Below are 20,053 nucleotides of genomic sequence, written 5' to 3' on the forward strand. Positions count from 1 at the left end.
GGGATTTTCAACGTTGGACCACCTGAGTCTGCTAATTTCCAGTTATTTGATATACCTCCATGGTGTTTAATAACGTAATTTGTTATAAAGTAAAACGTTACACGCCTTAACATTTTGTCCCCATATAGCTTGTTAGTTTTCAATGTTTGTCTATCCAATAGAAGTACATTAACGACTGCCTGTCCCATTAGTCATAAACATAATTGTATTGAAGAATCTATTCTAGTCATTTAAGTTCGGACTAAGTTTTAGTTCGATTAATTATTGCACAGACTTATTAATTCAAATACAAACAGAATGACATACAATGTTATATACAGTGATCTTTATCTTTTAATTTGCTTTTTAATGGTTTCATAGTAACCATTTAACATTATCAGGGCTCAAAGGTGCCTCCTGCATACAGTATATTTAAAAGGTATACAATACCATTTAGATATTTTAAGAGGCACCTATGAGCCACCGTGTATTTTGACAGGAGGTAGGCTCAAAGGTGCTTCCTGCATACAGTATATTCAACAGGTATACAATACCATTTAGATATTTTAAGAGGCACCTATGAGCCACCGCGCATTTTGACAGGAGGTAGGCTCAAAGGTGCCTCCTGCATACAGTATATTCAACCGGTATACAATACCATTTAGATATTTTAAGAGGCACCTACGAGCCACCGTGTATTTCAAAAGGCTAGTTCCACCAGAACAAAACATGTTAATTAAAGAGTAGAAAAATCCACTATTATTGCCAAATTTGACAATTTTTATTTGTTTAGTATCAAATGCATTTTGTTTAACAAAAAAAGTAATTACAATACTACACTAAATAGAACTGTTTGGTTGGTGAGCATTTTGTTTACAAATAAAACACATTAAATAAAAACAATTAAATACATAGGCCTTTCGATTACATTTAAATGCATATTTCATTAATTTACATACTACTGCCATAGCATGATTTAAGAGTGACTGAGGAAAGACTAGTTATTGCGTTACTGGGTAACAAAGGCTATGAGGACAAAAATACAAGTTGAGGGCAGCAAATTCCATATTTCATTTTTGTAACCAAGACTTTTTAAATTGTACAAATACATCATCCCATTCTTGAAAATTAGCAACCTGGTCTTTAAAAAACAAGAAGAAATATACGCTTGGTAATTATTCTGGGGCAACATTTGATGATAATTTTGTTTGCAAACGATGACAAAGTAACAAAAATAATAAAATAAATACATTAATTACATTTTTTCATGTTCATTTTGATGCTTCGATTCACAAATGCATATTTTACCCGTTCACAATTATCTACTCTCACTGAATAGAATAAGATTCGATAAAAACAGATTTAAACCAATTAAATTCATCTCAATTACATAGAAGACAAATTAAACTGTCTACACTATCAAACTTTATGTGACAAAAAATGTGATGTGCCCATATATGGACATGATGATGTCATATCATTACCATATTTGGGCACATCACTAGTCCATAAATTATACGATTAGATTTATAAAAAAATATTCTAAACACAATGCTGACAAAAACAAATAGAATATATTTTGTAATTATTTAGTCTTTATATAACTGATTTATCCATATTTCATTAATAGTTTCTTATACTAACGGACTGAGTGAGAAGTTGAGTTAAGACTTAGTTTGGTCCTTAAGTTTTGGATTCCAAGTATAAAGTTTTGGTTTGAATGTAAATCAGTGTTTTATCTCGCAACAGCAGCAGTTACACAGGCAGCATAAGCTTGGTTCCCACTATGACACAATACAAGGACGTGCAACGCAAGTAATTTGACTAATCGCAAGCGATGGATAATCCGAACTGTTGCTTGTGATTGGTCAACCCACTTATGTTGTGTTTACGTCCTTGTGTTGCAACAAAATGAGAACCAAGCATTAGTGATTAAACATGCATAGATCTCCCTTCATATATATATTTACTTTTGGGCATCATTGAAAATTGAACCATCACTTCACAGTACTTAACTGTTAACGGAGCAAACTTAACTTATGATAGACATCCGTGATGTCATCATCTAAGACTCCTGCTTACCTCCAGAGGTAACCAACTCAAACCAACTACATTGACAGCACCTGTTTGTTTCTTTGCACATAAACATTTGTATCATGAGTTGACAAACATCACAAGAGTTGTTTATTTATAATTTTATAGGTGCTTAAAACAGGTTGCTTATTTATACCACTGTGCATTGTAAAGGTAAGCTTCCTGTCATACATTTAGACTGTAGCATACAGCGAGCCAACATGGCCATACCATAATTACTGGAGTTGGTTTCTAAGTTGAGTATCAAAAGTCTTTACAAATCTACCTAAACACTATACCTAACCTAACTGGGAGGCTTTTCTTGGAATATATACAAATTATTTGTAGCTGCTACAGCAATTATGTTTTCTTTGGGATGCCATGCGGTGTGCAGGATTTTACGGTTGAAATCTAAACTATCTACACTCATCTCATCCTTCTTGCGCTTCGTTCCTGTACACACTTTACGTGGCTTTAGCACCTGCAGTGGCTTCATGTTTTCTTTAGACGCTTCTAATGTTAGATCTCGTTTCGATGTGCGGTCAAACATTCTAAAGAAGTTGTTGTATGAACCAGTCATAATTGCACTAAAAATTAAAGCAAATAATATTTATTTAATTTGTTATTCAAATAAAACAGTGGTTTCTATACAAGGAATGACTAGGGACCACTGACTTCTTACCATAATAGATATAATCAAAACTGGTACATAAGTTATAAGTTAAACTGGTACATAAGGTATAATTAAAATGGTTGCACAAGTTTATTTAAAAATATATAAACCAAAACAAAAAATTACAGTAAAAAAAAAAAATACAAATTACAGGGATGTTTTTTGTAAGAGAACATAAATTATTTGTTTTACTATACTTTGGCTTATAATTAATTTGAGATATCTACAAACACAGAAGCCAGCACATTTTGTTAAGCTAAAAGAATTATACTTTACCTGTCATTTCCATTCCAAACGCATTCAAATTTATCAAAGATACAATCATTTTCATACAATGAACAAAGTTTACTACGTAGATATTCATGGACTTGGAAGGTCTCGACAGGTGTGCTATCCATGTGAAGATCCCACACTTTAACTGACAAATAATCCCTTGATATAAGATAGCGTCCACTGTGGCTGAATTTTACATCTGATATGGATGATATAATTTCCGAGAAGAAAGACCGGTTACTTGGATCCTCTGGTTCCTCAAATACTGTATAAAAATAAAATTGATTATCATGTTGTGAGAAATAATCCAATATACATACGGTAATGAGATCTAAAGCTCTGTCTACACTATCAAACAAAAAAATGTGATGTGCCCATATATGGACATGATGATGTCAAATCACTACCATATTTGAGATTATCACTACCATATTTGGGCACATCACACTTTTTTTATAGATGGAACAGGATATATTGCTCACTGAAAAAATGTACTCTCTGATATCAAGATTTTTCCATTGGTTTTTTCAAACCAATTTCTACTCCACCCAAACTAACAATTTTAACTATCTTATTAGTAAATGGATGTACCTTTCTAAATAATGCAGTGAATTTTAAATTGTTTGAACTGGTTCAAGAGTACACACTCCCTAGTCCTATTTTGAGTCCTACAGTCAAAAACTATTGTGTAATTTACCTTAAATTTGCTTTCACATTTCTTCTTGTTTACACAAAGATTTCAGTTTGGTAAAAATGATTCCAGACCTCCAAACTTTTGTGGCCGTCTCCCAATTTTCGCGTAAAATAAATCCGCGAGAAAAATTACAGAAATGCACTACAGTATTAAGTTAGTGTTACAGAAAAAATTTATCCATCGAGTAATTCATAACACTACACAATCTGTCCTTTGATATTTTACTCATTTTCTGTTTTAACGTGGGACATACTAAGTATTGAAATACGTAGTGTCAAACTTTTACAAAAAGTATTTATTTCAGAACAAGTTAGTTGGATTAGTATAAACATAATACAAAACAAATTCCTGATCATTAAATTGTTTTGTATTTAGTTGGTGCAAGTTGTAAATCATTTTTTTTTTGGTAATTCAAAGTTGAGAGGTCTGAAATCAATGCTCAAAACTTAAATCTGAGAACTATGAACCTGAAACAAGATGAAATGTGAAAGGGCTTTTGAATAGAATGATAAGAATGATCTTACTTCTAGCATGTTGATCACATAGAGCAGCTGCTCGCATGTCACATAGTCTAATGGTCCCTTTGCTACTACTATATACAAACAGGTTACATTGCTTGGGGTGGAATTCCGCGGCTGTTATCACCTCCGTAAGCTCTTCCATATTTGCTGGTTTTATATCAACAATATCTATTAAATTAACGCTTAAGGATAAAAAATTATTCTTATAATGTAATACAAAATTATCATATTTAGGATAAAGATTTTGTGGACTGACTTCTATCATTTATCAAGAAAATACTATTGTTGTAAGCATAGGATAATTGGACTGAATCAGAGCAAAACAAAGTGTCCCTTAATTAATAGGGAGTTGGCCTAGTGTTAATACATATATTGCCCTTTTGTGACAGCAAAGTGTCCCTTAATAGGGAGTTGGCCTAGTGTTAATACATATATTGCCCTTTTGTGACAGCAAAGTGTCCCTTAATAGGGGGTTCTGTAGTGTTGGCCATAGTTTTAAAACATATATTACACATTGCTCTTAGTTTCACAGGAAAATGACTCCTTAATAGGGGTGTTCCCTGAATAGGGGTGTTCCCTGAATAGGGGTGTTCCCTGAATAGGGGTGTTCCCTACATAGGGTGTTTCTACTGTATTTTTATTAATCATTTTAGAGTATTGTAAAAGGATACTGAAGCTCTGGTCCGTGATCCCTAAATGCCAAAGGTTAATGCGGAGGTCATCAGCTGATATGTACGTTTCAACATCACTATTGACAGATATTGAATTGATATGGTATGTGTGAGCATTCGCAAAGATTCTCCTAGGGCTGGCTTCTACCATTAATTCCATAGGGGTGGAATGCGGAATTCGTAATGATTGAATACTATTGTTTTCACGGATGAGTCCATCATCGTCTTTTAAGTTGAAACCAGTCCATCTTCTATCTCTTTCTGATACTTTCCATAATTTAATTGTCTTATCTAGAAAGAATGACAATATGTATTAAATACAATGATTATTTTGAAATGCAGCTATCAAATATATTTAATTTAATTAAAAGTAAATATTTTTGAAAAATTGTATAAAAACTGCTATACAAAATATGAATATAACTACATGTTTGTGCGAATTGTCATCCACATTTATGCAAAAATGTATTGCAATGTCTGTGGTATGTCAATCTCAAAAACAAAAAATATTGTGTACACTTAGCAGCATTAAGCCAAATGCAAACTTTATATCAATGGCTATCAGATGTCTCTGTGTAGATTTATTTATTTTATTTTTTTTTTTTAATGCGCCTTGAGCACTCTTGAGTGGTACAGTATGTGCGCTATAAAAATTCTGTTATTATTATAATTATTAGATGGTTACCTGAACCAGTACCAGTAAGAACTAAGCTGCCAGATTGCTGTACTTACCATTTGTAGACAGGAGAAAGTGGGCATTATTATGTCTAGGTAACCATTTGATCTTGTTAATTTTCTCTTCAATTTCTAAACTTTTTAAGTAATCAAACTCTGGTTCATGACTCTGGAAAGTGCTATATACATTATATTCTCCTCTAGCTTGTTGTTGCTGCTGTTGTTGATCAAACTAAAAATGATAAAAACATAATTTTTTTTACTTAAAATAAGAATAAAGGCTTGTTTAATCAAATAGGAAACTTTTGATTTGCTATGACCTACGACCTAACCAGGTCAGGTCAATGTGTCATCTGGACCTAGAAGCCATCAAAACTGTGTCAAGGTGAGGAGGGAGGTAACAAGTGTCAATATCCATGTATCGTACAATATATTAACATGACAGAGTTTGGTCGTTAATCGGAGCGCATTGAAGTGTTTTTAGAATGTTCTTCTAGTGACTTTTTAAAATTAACTTATATTTTATGCATGCGTGTGAATTTGATAGGACCTTGTAGTGTAGGTGGACATACTGCTGTTTGATAGGACCTTGTAGTGTAGGTGGACATACTGCTGTTTGATAGGACCTTGTAGTGTAGGTGGACATACTGCTGTTTGATAGGACCTTGTAGTGTAGGTGGACATACTGCTGTTTGATAGGACCTTGTAGTGTAGGTGGACATACTGCTGTTTGATAGGACCTTGTAGTGTAGGTGGACATACTGCTGTTTGATAGGACCTTGTAGTGTAGGTGGACATACTGCTGTTTGATAGGACCTTGTAGTGTAGGTGGACATACTGCTGTTTAATTTGTGATATTTGTTGGAATAAGTGTTTCAGCATCAGGTTCTTCTATTGAATTATTAATTAACATGAATTGTGTATTATATTGTGTGGGTGTGTGCATGTGTATTATATTGTGTGGGTGTGTGCATGTGTATTATATTGTGTGGGTGTGTGCATGTGTATTATATTGTGTGGGTGTGTGTATGTGTATTATATTGTGTGGGTGTGTGCATGTGTATTATATTGTGTGGGTGTGTGCATGTGTATTATATTGTGTGGGTGTGTGCATGTGTATTATATTGTGTGGGTGTGTGCATGCGACTTAATAATTGTGTATTATATTGTGTGGGTGTGTGCATGCGACTTTCACTTATTTTTCAGTGTGGAGTCAGGAGAAAAATGGCAAAGGGCTCGCTATGTTCTAGGAGTTTTATGTGGTTAAGTTATCAGATAGTCTATTGTTTTGACAACTCTTTTCAACATGACCATTTTCCCTGAAACTGTGTGGATCGACCTTTTGACTGTAATAATTAATTTACCAATGAGAGTAGTACACAAGATCATTACTTACTTTTTTACACTATATATTGATAATATTAATTAATGTGTTGCGAATACTCACTAAATCTTCTCTCTGAAAGATGACTACTCTTCCTCCCTTATCACCGGTTGCAAGTAGTTCTCCGTCGTGATTAAAGTCTACGGTTGAGATTATGTCCGCTGTTAGGAGAAAAAACACAATCATTAGAATTATTTGCTGTACACTACACGGGGTCTATGGATAAATGTTCAGTTATGATTCATGTATTTCAAACTTTAATTTGAATGATTTAGTTTTTATCAGTCCATAAATTATTTCAGATTTAGTCAAAAAGGTGAGATGTTGACATTTTTATTACATAGTGTAGCTTAAGAGGTACAGTAAGGTTGTTTTTTTAATAGTTATAAATGTATTTTACCAGAGTTAGAAAGAAAAATAATTGACAGTCCTAAGTTTACAATAGCCAACTTGGCTTAACGGAAGATACGGTAGAGCTAAACTAAAGCTGTTAGTAAGTGCAATTTAAAACAATATGCAGCATGTCATAGTTACTTACTGTACTGTTCAAGGGTTAAAGCCAGCTCTAAATTTAACAAATTGTAATGCAGGACATCAAATTAAGTTCACCACTTTGTTTCACTACTTTTACGCCTTGTGCCACCCCCCCCCCCCACCCCCTCCCACTAGTTCAAAATCCTGGAACCCCACTTCGGAAAATAATTGCCCTTGCCACAGGCCTTTAAAAAGCAAGTTACTGTATTTTACAACAAAAGCTGCAACTTTTTGCATGTATTACCAAAAGGTGTTGTGCACTAAATCAGGAAATATCAAGGCTGTACTCAGCTGCTTCTGGTTTGTAGAGGAGGAAATGACCCAAGTTCAATTTGTATAGGAAGTAACATTAAAATGAAACAATGACTACTGTAAACTACAAATCTAAACTATTATTATTATTAACTCCAATGTACTGTGGTAAATACAATTATATGTAGTAGTGTACAGAAAGCAAATTGCTGATATTTTAATATTGGACAAATAAATGCTGTCAATAGTGGCACATTCATTCATTAACTATGGGTTTAGCTGAAGATAGTGCCACTTAATGAAAAATTGTAAAAATTGAATGCTGCCGTCTTCGGTATCGTAGAATGCAACAGGTGTGTGTGTGTTAAGCTCTGTCCACACTATCAAACTAGTTTGACAAAAATGTGTGATGTGCCCAAATATGGTAGTGATATGCCCAAATATGGTATTGATATGACATGTCCATATATGGGCACATCACATTTTTTTGTCACGTAAAGTTTGATAGTGTAGATAGAGCTTTAGGCTCTAGCTAAACCATATTCCATGCAAATTAGCCCTACTTCTCAGCATAAGGTTAATAAGCACATTGTCTACTTTCAAAACATGGAGTAGATAACACAACACACTTAAATCACTACTGTACAGTATGATATGCAGTGTTTAAAACCAAATCCTTTTCATTCCCTAAATGCTAGCAGTGACAAATAGCCATCTTATAGAACAGCAAGAGACACTGAATAGAAATTTCTAACAATTGTTCAAATTAATATACTGTATTTTTTTAAAAATGCTCCAAACCAATTATTATTTAAATATCATTATGTCTGATTGATTTATGTAACAATAATTTGTGTCGGTGGTCGATCAAGCATATCATATTGTTCAACAAGTTTCCTGTTTTTTTGTGTAATACATTCAATATATTTCCCTCAATTTTTTAACAGCATTATATCAATACAGTACAAACACATTAATCAACACATTTATAAACACATTTATAATGTAAAGAGGCACTTCACTCACTTGAATGACTATTTATACTGTTGTTTATTACTACTATGCACCAATACAGTACTTTGGTTTTTTTTTTAAATAACGGTAGAAATAAATAAAATACTGTAAACCTTAGCAGCTACAGTACTGTAAACCTTAGCAGCTACAGTACTGTAAACCTTAGCAGCTACAGTACTGTAAACCTTAGCAGCTACAGTACTGTACACCTTAGCAGCTACAGTACTGTAAACCTTAGCAGACAGTACTGTAAACCTTAGCAGCTACAGTACTGTAAACCTTAGCAGCTACAGTACTGTAAACCTTAGCAGCTACAGTACTGTAAACCTTAGCAGCTACAGTACTGTAAACCTTCACGACAGATCATGATACCAGAAGAAATTAATCTCTAACAATACTTTCAATTTATCCAAATTCAGAAAAACATTCATCAGTGGAAAATCCCTTGTGTTTGCTCGGAGAGTTACAAAACAGATAAATGAAAAATTAACAAAAACAATTACAAAGTGTCACATCTCTCTCGTACAAAAGAGTTTGGGAATCATGGTATACATAAAAAATGTACATTAAAATGTTTGCAGCAGGCTAAAATGGACAAACCTTCAGTGACATCTTCTTCCACAGTTCCTTTCAGTTGTGAGAAACACCAACTTGTTTCACCAGCACCTGAAAAAACAAAGGTTTTATATCAAGTTGTTGTTGGCATAAAGTAAGTGTTTATATCTTTGTATTTTGTAGGAAGTCCTGTAAATAGTACCTTATCTGATTTCTGGTGGGTGTGGCATAAGTACATCTAAAATGTGGTACAAAATGTAAGTTTTGATTTAAAAACATGTGAAATGAACAGTAGTTTGGCATACTTAGAATTATACTCACGCTATCTGTTTTTTGGTAATGGGAAAAAGGGTAATGTAGTATATAAAGAAAATAAAAAATAAAATCCAACTTATTAATTAGATTCTTAAAGTTTAGATTGTATTCAATATGCTATATCAAAGCCTAGCTTGGCTACTACTACTGCTATGTATGTATGGTAGGATTGCAAGCAATGTGCAAAATGTACCCAGGTCAGTACAACTCTGCTGCCTGTTTATTGATATCATCTCAACTGTCCCTCCCTCATTTAATTGAAATGAGAAGGTTGCGCGGCAATGCAGAATGGCAAAACATAAATGTAACAAAGAATAGATACCCAGCACGGACATAGGCCTATCCTAGTATTAAAACAAGTTTAGAAAAAAAGAAAATAAAGCAAGATTCAACACATTTCTTAAACCATTTCTTGACAAATCCATCAGGTGGTGGTGTCAAATTCAAATACAGTGATGGGTAGGGAAACGTAAATAAACATCTAAATTCGAACGACATATTGGTTTAAAAGTACACAAGCTATGATCAATGATATTCATTGCAACTTGACAATGTTCTATTTGTTTGCTTTCTGTCGTTGACTATTCATTCTACCCTCCGCTCCGCACTACACTAGACTAGTTTTGAATGTCGTACATACAACAAGTACAACACAATGACTCTTCAGAATGCATACATGCAATCAATCAACAAACAAACTCACCTGCCATTTTTGTTGCATAAAAATGTCCGACGCAAAATCTCACTCAAAATACCTAATTAAGTTGTCATGACTTTTTAAAAGAATTGCAAAAACGATTAAGACGATCAATTCATGATAAATACAGGAGGCATTTTCACTCCTATAAAATGGCGAATTTACAAGAGGGAAGTGTCTAGTATGACGTCAAATGAATTCAGTTGTTTGAAATGTTGTTCTCCACTAACTAGTGCCGCATGAGGGCGACATTACTAAAATACAAACTATCAAAGAATGGAGGAAACTTGATGGCAATCGGAATGATGCAACATTTACAAAAAATATCACTAAATAGAGTTTGCTAAAATTAATATTTTTAGGTATGGTTGGTTGCGGTTGGTTGCATTTGGTTGGGGGAATGGGTAGACAAATGTTGTTGTGTGGAACTGTTGTTGGGTTGTTAGATGAAGACTATCAGATAGTTGGATCATGGAGATGGTTTGGATACGTTGTCTTTTATGGGGAGTAAAGTAGGAGAAACAAAATCTAATTAGGAAAGAGTAAAATCTACATCATCATTTCTTGACGTTTATTTATATTTGCTCATTGTCGAAAGCCTACGTCATCAGATCAACCATTATGCCGACATCATCATGTCTAAATAAACTCATTCATATTTATTTACCGATGATACATCGGCGGCTTGACGTCTTGAATGTTTATTTATTTAATATTATTATTGTTTATGTTAATTATTGTAGGCCTATTATTTGACAACCAACTTACCTGAAATATACATAATGACGCAAATCTCAATCAATTAATTATTTATATAAGTTATAGGAGCCTAATCCATCCACGGGAATGAGATTGTCACCAAATGTAATGAAATATAGAGACCAAAATAAGTTTAACAGCACACTTTACGTCACTGGTTCTTAAAACAAATTATTTGTGTACGAGACAGAGCGAGTAAAGAAAAACATGAATCGAATGGCGTCAAAGTTTGTTTTCCAATGTAACATCGTAGAATCAAGTGCATTATCATAACATTGTCATAATTCATTTAGCACATTTCATCATTTGCATCCATATAATTACAAAGTTTATATATATTAGTGTTTACTCTCGGCATGGAGCTAAATGTTTATATATATTAGTGTTTACTCTCGGCATGGAGCTAAATGTTTATATATATTAGTGTTTACTCTCGGCACGGAGCTAAATGTTTATATATATTAGTGTTTACTCTCGGCATGGAGCTAAATGTTTATATATATTAGTGTTTACTCTCGGCACGGAGCTAAATGTTTATATATATTAGTGTTTACTCTCGGCATGGAGCTAAATGTTTATATATATTAGTGTTTACTCTCGGCACGGAGCTAAATGTTTATATATATTAGTGTTTACTCTCGGCATGGAGCTAAATGTTTATATATATTAGTGTTTACTCTCGGCATGGAGCTAAATGTTTATATATATTAGTGTTTACTCTCGGCATGGAGCTAAATGTTTATATATATTAGTGTTTACTCTCGGCAGTGTTTACTCTCGGCATGGAGCTAAATGTTTATATATATTAGTGTTTACTCTCGGCAGTGTTTACTCTCGGCATGGAGCTAAATGTTTATATATATTAGTGTTTACTCTCGGCAGTGTTTACTCTCGGCAGTGTTTACTCTCGGTATGGAGCTAAATGTTTCCTCCATCATCTAAAGCTCTGTCTACACACTATCAAAATAGTTTGAAAAAAAAAGTGTGATGTGCCCAAATACGGAAGTGATATTACATCATCATGTTCAATGAGCACATCAAATGTTTTTGTCACATAACATTTGATAGTGTGGACAGAGCTTTAGGTGCGGGGCGAAATCTTCATCGACCTCTTTACAACTCTCTTTCATGATGATATTTATTCTATTTTTTGTTATATTTAACTTATTTATTTATAGAGAGTGGCCCAAACAGCACACAAACATCATGCATATGCCGATCGCGGAAATCATAAAATAATTCCAACTCACTCATAAACCAAATCCAAATGTTTAGTGCCTTATAAATTTGAACAAATAGTGGTATTTATTCATTATTATAGCAATGGCACTAACTGCAATGAACTTTTTCAATTAGAGCGTGTGGAATGGAATGTATCATCTAACAAAACGACATTTCTTTCAGGCTTTGTTGTCTGATAGCTTCTTTTCATATGAACAAATAAACCCAATTACCCTGTCCAACCATTACTAGAATGTGTACCGTATATGCATGAATACGAACGAATAACACGTGTAGGACAATAAAGAAATAACAAGTGGAATTTTTCACATTCAGCAAGAGTTGTTTATCATGAATTTATACGCTATAATGGTTGTTTTAAAAACTAATAAATATGTTTTTATAACATTAGTAACCAATATTAAAGTACCAGGTATTTAATTTCAGTCGGTGTGTAATAAGCCAAATGTCAGACGTAGCCGATAGCTAAATAGACTTGTTCTTGTTTATTATATGTACTCGCGTTCATGTTCATTGATCGCCTGTTCAACCGACCAAACTATGTTTGCAATGCTCGATATTAATCGCCTATAACAATATTGGCCGACTCTTACCTTCGGTTTTTACTGTGTGTTTAGCCGCTGGAAAACTCAACATATTCCGACAATTGGTCAGCGTATTTTGGACGGAATTTATAGCATTTGAGTAGAGTTGGGCCGGTCCGCCTAACATTGCTAGCTCCTCCTTTAACCACCAAGCGGCAACTCCTTCTGGACTGCGTCTAAATGTCGGAGGACTGGTTGAGTTCGGTGTCCATGCTCGACGAGAAGACACTTGGTCCAACCAAGGAAGCATATAATCCTTTAACAATAATAATCTTTAGAAAACTATAAAAAAACGATCCATCAAACTCACTCACACCGGACTTTGTACTCTGTCATTCCAAAATGAGAATATTATTTGTGTACACACATGATGATGACGTTTGAGGGAATGCCTCTGATATCGATTTGTTTCTGATTCGTTGTTCTATTGCCTACGTATTGTATTCGATCCATTACGATTTTCACGCTTAATTCCCACAGGGACAATTCATTTATACGGCCGGCGATTCAAACAAAATTGACAATTAAAAATGTACTCATTGGTATTTAATAGTTATATCTGTACTTGACTAATGATAACAAAGCGCAGTCTGGCGGCCGTCACAATATCAGGCCTACTGAATTTTTTATCCTCCAACATCCCTTTGTTTTGGGACATTTTTGTTTAGTTTGTTACGAAGTTTTGTGTTATTTCGCGTTACCAAATCCTTTACTAATTGATTGTGGGGGATACACGTTACATTACGTGTACGCGTAATATGTGACGTCACAGTGCGCTGCCAAATGTAAAGTACTTCTACACCATAAAACTTTATGTGACAAAAAATGTGATGGGCCTAAATGGACATGATGATGTCATATCACTACCATTAAGCATATCACTCTTTTTTTTTTGTGAAACTAGTTTGATAGTGTAGACTTTCTCATGTATGAACAAAACGAAAATTAGCACACAAAATTCGGATATGTATGAAACCAATAGTGTTTATTGATGAATATCAAAGCATAGAATGACGTGAAAATGATAACGGAGTTTGTCCGTAGTCTGACTTATTGGGAATTGACTGTTAGCTGGGTCACCTACGTCCTAATCCGCTAATGAAAAATAAACCCAACCAGATATTATAAAGCTATAATAAGATTGATTCTAATAAAATGTCACACAAGTATACACGGCAGTCAATGGTACGTCCATTTCTGAGCAGCAGTTTTACGATGGTGACGTCATACATTACGTAACATACTTCTTTCTCCATTGTTCACGGATTTTAGGACCAGCCTGCTATAACTAAACGATAACTGTTGTATTAAGATTATACTCGTGAAGATTAAATTAATTATTAATTAATAGCTACGATTGAATAATAATAAATACATCCAAAGCCTTTATTTGGGCAAGGTCAGATATAAGAAATGGTCTAAAAATGAATGGAGAAAGAAATATGTATTTGAATGGCGTGAACCATCGTAGACTTACTGCTAGATTCGGCGAAGGTAGTGAGTCTATTCTATAAAACTCAAGTAGACTCTCTTGCACGACGTCTCGGCCAACTTTTAGAATCTCTTTCCAATTAAGAATTCTAAAATAATTTATTGCAAAAAGGGGAAATACAAATTCAAAAATAAACACGTTTTTGTGGTCGTTTGAAAGAAGACGGTATCGCCTCTTACCATGGGGTTAAACGGTATTACGGTTAATATACCCGTTTACTTGAAAACATTAGTAAAAATAAACCCATTTTCGTTATACGGAAGACGCAATAACGTTATAACAAACGTTATGACGTCACCTTTTCGTAGATATAAAAAAGGTATTGTTATGCTTCCTGTTTGGAACTAAGTTAATACACAAAGAATGTTCCCTTGACAGTTTGTACACTCACATATTTATAGATGTTCTATAACTAGAAGTATAAATGAAATTTACATATTGTTATGATCTACATAGGGCATTACCAAATAAGGAGGAATTGCTTATTCAACTCCTATCTTTTACGATAGTCATAATATCGTTTGTACTGCCATAGTAGAAACATATAGAAGCATATTTGATACATTTGGTGAGTAGGAGGTGATTTACTTAGATGATTTGACAAGTTCTTCATCCTTGGTTCCATGTTTGATGATGCGGACGAACGCGGGATAATTTAGCCAACCATCATCATCAATTGGAGCACCTTTGTACATTTGATCTACTTCTTCCTGAGTGAACCGTTCTCCGCTCTGCATCATTTTAGTGGCAAAGCTGCAAGACAATTGCATATATTAATATGTGTGTACCTAATTCTAAGGGTTCTCTAACCCTACAGACGCAACGCAACGACGTATCGACGCAAAGTGATTTCAGTCAGGCGGGGCAAACACAATTATTAGAAGGGCATTTTCTCACGTAGATTGCGTTACGCTGCGTCGCTAGTGGGAATCAAACTTTACGTTGCGTCGCTATTTGCGTTGCGCGGCTGGATTTTGTTCTAGTGGGAACCAAGCTTAATGGATGATATCAATGTCGAGAAGCGCCACTCGAGACTACTACATACGTACCTATATGCGCAGAATGTTTTATGCTGCGTAGTAAAGTGGGCGTCGGGAAAACCAGGGAAGAGTTAAATTACACTCTTCCTTGGGAAAACGAATGGTCCGTAATGAGAACAACCAATTGAAAAAAAGTGTGACATGATCATGTTTTGATTATTATGACAAATAATTATTTAATGAACTTACTAATCCTCATTTATCTTTCCTTTTGCTTCAAGATCAAATAGTTTAAATGCATTTAATATCGTGTCCTCCGCGTCCGTCCCGTTTAGTTTTTCACCAAACAGTGTTAGAAACATAGTGAAGTTGATAGGTCCTGGTGCATCGGCTACCATCACGTCCAGTTCATCGCTTTTTGGCTCTTTACCTGAAATAGTAAAAACATAATTATACAACATGTGCTTTATATCGACCTCGTATTCTAGTTATACTGTTGCAAATCATTTACGCATTCTAATATTATTACAATTATTGTCTACAAATGACGAATGGAAGCTCAAATAACCCGTTTATCGCAAATAGCGTGAGGAGGAACACAATGCATGGTGGGAAGGGTTTAGGAGCAAACGTCACGACGCGTACGTACAAACAACAAATCACGTACGCGTCGTGACGTTCGCTTCCAAACCCTTGCCACCATGCGTCGTGTACGCTAGTTGCGATAAACCGTATTAATTGCTTCTTGTTGGTTTAAAGGTTTTTCACGCCTGTTCTCCCGGAACGATTCTGTCAATGTTTCGTTTTCACGACGCTCCACCAGCTATGCGACAATTAATATGCGCGTAGCCGCGTGAAAACGAAACATTGCCGTTCGACGATTTGATTTGCCGCCGCCCCTACCGGTAACTAGAAGAAAATGACGCATCGCGTCAATCACTGCTATCCAATCATAACACGTTATTCTATTACTCACCCATAGAGGCGAACATATCTTGTAAATCCTCTCTGTCAATGAAACCATCACGGTTCTGGTCGATCAATGTGAAAGCCTAATCATGTTGAAAGATATAAAAATCGTCAAATTATGTATGTAACTTTACAAGGTAAAATACAGAAGCTATTGTACTGGAACGATCAGGCAAATAGCGTGCGCGAGGCATGATGGGAAGGGTTTGGGAGCAAACGTCACGACGCGTACGTACGTGATTTGTTGTTTATGTACGCGTCGTGACGTTTTGGTCCCAAACCCTCCCTAAACGTATAGATAGGCTATACAAAAAAATGTTTGAATGATTACCTCTTTGAATTCCTGGATCTGGGCCTGGTCGAACATAGCGAACACATTAGAAGTGGCACGTTGCGCACGCTTCTTGCTAGACTTTCCCTTCTTCTTTGCGCTGGCCTAAATATCAAACAAATTATGACATGAGTCACGTGAACCCATGAAACATTATACAGACAATTTTATTGGTAAAGTTAACAATTGTCTTGTTGCGCCGAATGTCTGATAGGAGATACACATAGATTATGCATGTAGGTGTTAGAATTTTGGTAAAATATTTACTGTACAGTAATTAGTTTATTATCCTTGATCCAAAATTGAAGACAAACTAATGGACTGTTGCATTTTGTAGCAGTGGCGTCTTGTGTAGAGTTTGAAAATTGTTGAAAATAAAATAAAATTTTTAATTAATATGAAATGAAAAATATATACTCTAATTAATTTGTTATAGGCCTATAATTGTTTATTTTAGTAAGTGATTTTAGTGGTATCTAAACAATGGTAAACTGTCATGTTTTATGTGACGACAATACATCTTGATACAATACATCTTGATACACAGTGATATTATTAATACTGTATAGTATATTGAAATTAATTCACTACAGTAATATTCTATAGAAAAATGTTGAATGAATCGGTTTATATAGATAGCTCCATGCCTAAATAAATATATATGTTATCACACTGGTGTATAATTAAAAGGCTACTGGCTACAACGAATTCAAGGAATGCCTTAGGTATTTGCGGAATGTCACGACATGGATTAGTGCGCACGAGCGGCGGTCCAGCTCGACATCGCAAAGGTCAATCGTATGGGCAACGCACCCTGGTGCGGGTTATTTACCGATAACCCAAATATGGCATGTAGAATTAATAATTACATTTACCTAATGAATTATGAATGTTATCCTCGCTCGGGTTGTAGTATCCGTATTTATACTAGGGATATTATGTTTTTCTACGTAACGTTTAATGTTGATTTCGGGCGATTTGAAGCTAGGCCTATTCGAAAGAATCTAGGACACCCACCACATTCTTTCGAAATTGAAAGAACAAGTATATACGGTACTTAATTCAAGATAAATAGCATACTTAATTTAATTAACACAATTTGAGTTCGGTGATGCTAGTACGACGCCCTCTAAAGGCACGATTCCTAATATGGTCATCCAGGTCTATTAATGATTGTCTGGTTTAAAGGTGATGTCTATTGTTCGAACATAAAGCGATATTGTATTAAATTCCAGAATAGTCCTAATACATTTTTTCTTATTATGATACTGGTTTTCCAATTTGTCACTTCGTTTTACAATCATGTTGTAGGCCTACATTTTGATCTACACTGTGGTAACTTTCTCTAAATTATACATACCAGTATTGCCTATAGGCTACGTGACTAATAAATTGTCTATTCGAGACACTGAGTCTAATTTTTGGGAGGGGTGTCGATGCGGCGGAGTGAGGTGTCAATGCGGCGGGGTGAGGTATGGGCGAGGGGTAGTGTCCTGATTCTGGTGAAAATTATATATTCTTAAATGTTACAACAGGAGGTCGCAGACCTGCACTTTTGCCGGTGATCGGTAGGCTACAATATCCAAATTGCATCCGAAAATAAATTTAAATATCGACTTTGTTGGGAAAAAAACATTTTAATCGAGTTTGTAATATAATTCCACATGTCGCAACTTTCATCCAATTCAAATTCCTGATATTTCATGGTGAAAATATAATTAATCTTGCAATTAACTCAACTATAATTAAAATTAACAAATTATGTTGTGTAAATTGGTAAACAAAAAATGTACATACATACATACATCCATACATGCCCTACAGAAAGTTATGTTTTAAAATGGTACCGTACGGTAGCTAATGTGTAATACATATTAGCTATTTGTAGGCACTGAAATAATGTATATAGTTACTCACCATTTTGATTTCTAAAGGTTGGGACTACTTGACAAGCGTCGACGCACCAAGAAAAGAGACAACTTGTAATAAGCTACAGGATCATCAACACATCTAAAGGATCTCTCTTCATCAAATTGTGACGTCACAGCACATTCCTAGCGTCTTCCATTCTCATATTCGGATACCTTTATTAAAAAAAAAAAATTATTATATTCAACTTAACTTAATAATAACGAATGAAAACAAATGAAATATTCCGGAAAGAATACAATTTTCTTTTGTAATATATTTCATTAAACGTTATTTATTTAAAAAATATATAAGAGATATAGATGTACACTTTTTTGTTGTCGTTTTACCTATGATACAATGGAATAGTCCGATTTGAGGGTATCTTGGAATTCTGGCACTGCCTTATTTAGGCACACATCATACATACAGATCTTGCAGGCTTTGACAGACATGTATACATTGAAATAGTGTTACCGATACCAAGGAATGGTAGGGAACAGAAAAGTCTTTAATCAAAAATAAAAACAAAGACAAATTTAGTCAGCCTAGTTACACACGTCACGTGTGATAAGAAGTCGGAAACGCGTGCCATACGCATGCGCAAAACACATCGTTTTGGCCTCCTACTGTAAGAGTTTCACATTTAAAATTATATTTTATAATTTAAAATGAACGATACCGAGTAAAGATGATTGTTCGATGTAGGCCTATGAATTGATATATAAAATTGCTTCGGAAATCGACAAAGTATCACAAACACAATACCAACGTGTGAAGATCATAACCAATTATAGAAAACGTTTACTTTTTCTACTATTCACGGCCTAATTGCTTCAGTCACAACATTCTCAGCCTCACACTCTATAAGCTCATTGCCTGAAAGTTTTAACAATTATATTTATTTTCACTTTAGAACAAAATTAAAATGCCTTTTTCCTCTCTTTTTACTGCCTACAACAAAGCATCTTATTTACTTTTTCATTCCAATGTAGAAAACAAAAGCGTACCATTAACGTTTGTAGGGCACGCTGTAGGGTAGCCAAAAGTTCTTCATGAAATCATAGTGTTGTAATGTAACGTACAATAAAACAATGCTGCAGTATAACAGTTTACTGCCAACACAAAATAAAATATATGCAACAAAAGTCTCCTTTTAAATTGACCGAAGGTGTGCAACAATCATTAATAATATTTAAAACAATTTAAAATATTAAATTTAAACACTTAAAAATCTTCCCAGCTATAAAAAGCTATTTCGTATTTTATATTTTCCCTATATTTATTTTTATGTCAAATATTTAAGCTGGACCAATACATTTATAATTTATTTATTATGCAATTTTTTAAATGATGAGGGTCTATCCTAGTTGCCATATATCACCTACAACTCACTTACAAAAACATAAATTGTCCTTCCAATAAAGTAAACAAACAGCGCCATCTATCTACAATCGTATTCACTTCCGGGAAACAAA

At 34.4% G+C, this 20,053-nt stretch overlaps 3 protein-coding genes across 4 annotated transcripts in view; all 3 read right to left on the reverse strand.

Annotated features, from left to right (window-relative positions):
* Positions 1 to 292: 292 nt before the first annotated feature.
* On the reverse strand, positions 293 to 13,123 carry LOC140047447 (serine/threonine-protein phosphatase 2A 55 kDa regulatory subunit B delta isoform-like). 2 transcript variants are annotated; one of them, XM_072092479.1, is made up of 8 exons: positions 12,905 to 13,123; positions 9,344 to 9,409; positions 7,007 to 7,104; positions 5,617 to 5,791; positions 4,885 to 5,175; positions 4,217 to 4,381; positions 3,002 to 3,263; positions 293 to 2,639 (listed from the first exon to the last, which is right to left on the reverse strand). In XM_072092479.1, exons 1-8 carry the CDS (start codon positions 13,020 to 13,022, stop codon positions 2,357 to 2,359), a joined length of 1,458 nt encoding a protein of 485 aa, XP_071948580.1. In that variant the 5' UTR covers positions 13,023 to 13,123; the 3' UTR covers positions 293 to 2,356. The 2 variants fall into 2 exon arrangements, with proteins under 2 accessions (XP_071948580.1, XP_071948581.1); XM_072092480.1 differs by lacking the exon at positions 12,905 to 13,123 and adding an exon at positions 10,317 to 10,477 and having other exon boundaries at positions 294 to 2,639.
* Positions 13,124 to 13,861: 738 nt separating this feature from the next.
* LOC140047449 (myosin regulatory light chain RLC-A-like) lies at positions 13,862 to 18,720 on the reverse strand. The gene is made up of 5 exons (XM_072092485.1): positions 18,585 to 18,720; positions 16,668 to 16,772; positions 16,344 to 16,419; positions 15,617 to 15,797; positions 13,862 to 15,140 (listed from the first exon to the last, which is right to left on the reverse strand). Exons 1-5 carry the CDS (start codon positions 18,585 to 18,587, stop codon positions 14,972 to 14,974), a joined length of 534 nt encoding a protein of 177 aa, XP_071948586.1. The 5' UTR covers positions 18,588 to 18,720; the 3' UTR covers positions 13,862 to 14,971.
* LOC140047448 (pseudouridylate synthase TRUB1-like) overlaps positions 18,662 to 20,053 on the reverse strand; it is a 39,025-nt gene continuing 37,633 nt past the window's right edge. Inside the window, exon 8 of the mRNA XM_072092484.1 lies at positions 18,662 to 18,751. The gene's annotated coding sequence lies outside the window, so the exon portion shown is untranslated. The remainder of the gene's footprint in view (positions 18,752 to 20,053) is intronic.

The sequence above is a fragment of the Antedon mediterranea genome, chromosome 4 (assembly GCF_964355755.1).
Source record: "Antedon mediterranea chromosome 4, ecAntMedi1.1, whole genome shotgun sequence".
Classification (NCBI taxonomy): domain Eukaryota; kingdom Metazoa; phylum Echinodermata; class Crinoidea; order Comatulida; family Antedonidae; genus Antedon; species Antedon mediterranea.

Coding starts and splice junctions, on each gene's coding strand:
- LOC140047447 (XM_072092479.1), bottom strand. CDS start 13,022: ATGTTAGGCGGACCGGCCCAACTCTACTCAAATGCTATAAATTCCGTC. Junction 5,792..7,006: donor TCTTTCAGAGAGAAGATTTA/GTGAGTATTCGC, acceptor TATCATTTTTAG/TTTGATCAACAACAGCAGCA. Junction 4,382..4,884: donor GATCACGGACCAGAGCTTCA/GTATCCTTTTAC, acceptor TTAATTTAATAG/ATATTGTTGATATAAAACCA.
- LOC140047449 (XM_072092485.1), bottom strand. Junction 16,420..16,667: donor AGATCCAGGAATTCAAAGAG/GTAATCATTCAA, acceptor CAACATGATTAG/GCTTTCACATTGATCGACCA. Junction 15,141..15,616: donor GGAAAGATAAATGAGGATTA/GTAAGTTCATTA, acceptor ATTGTCTTGCAG/CTTTGCCACTAAAATGATGC.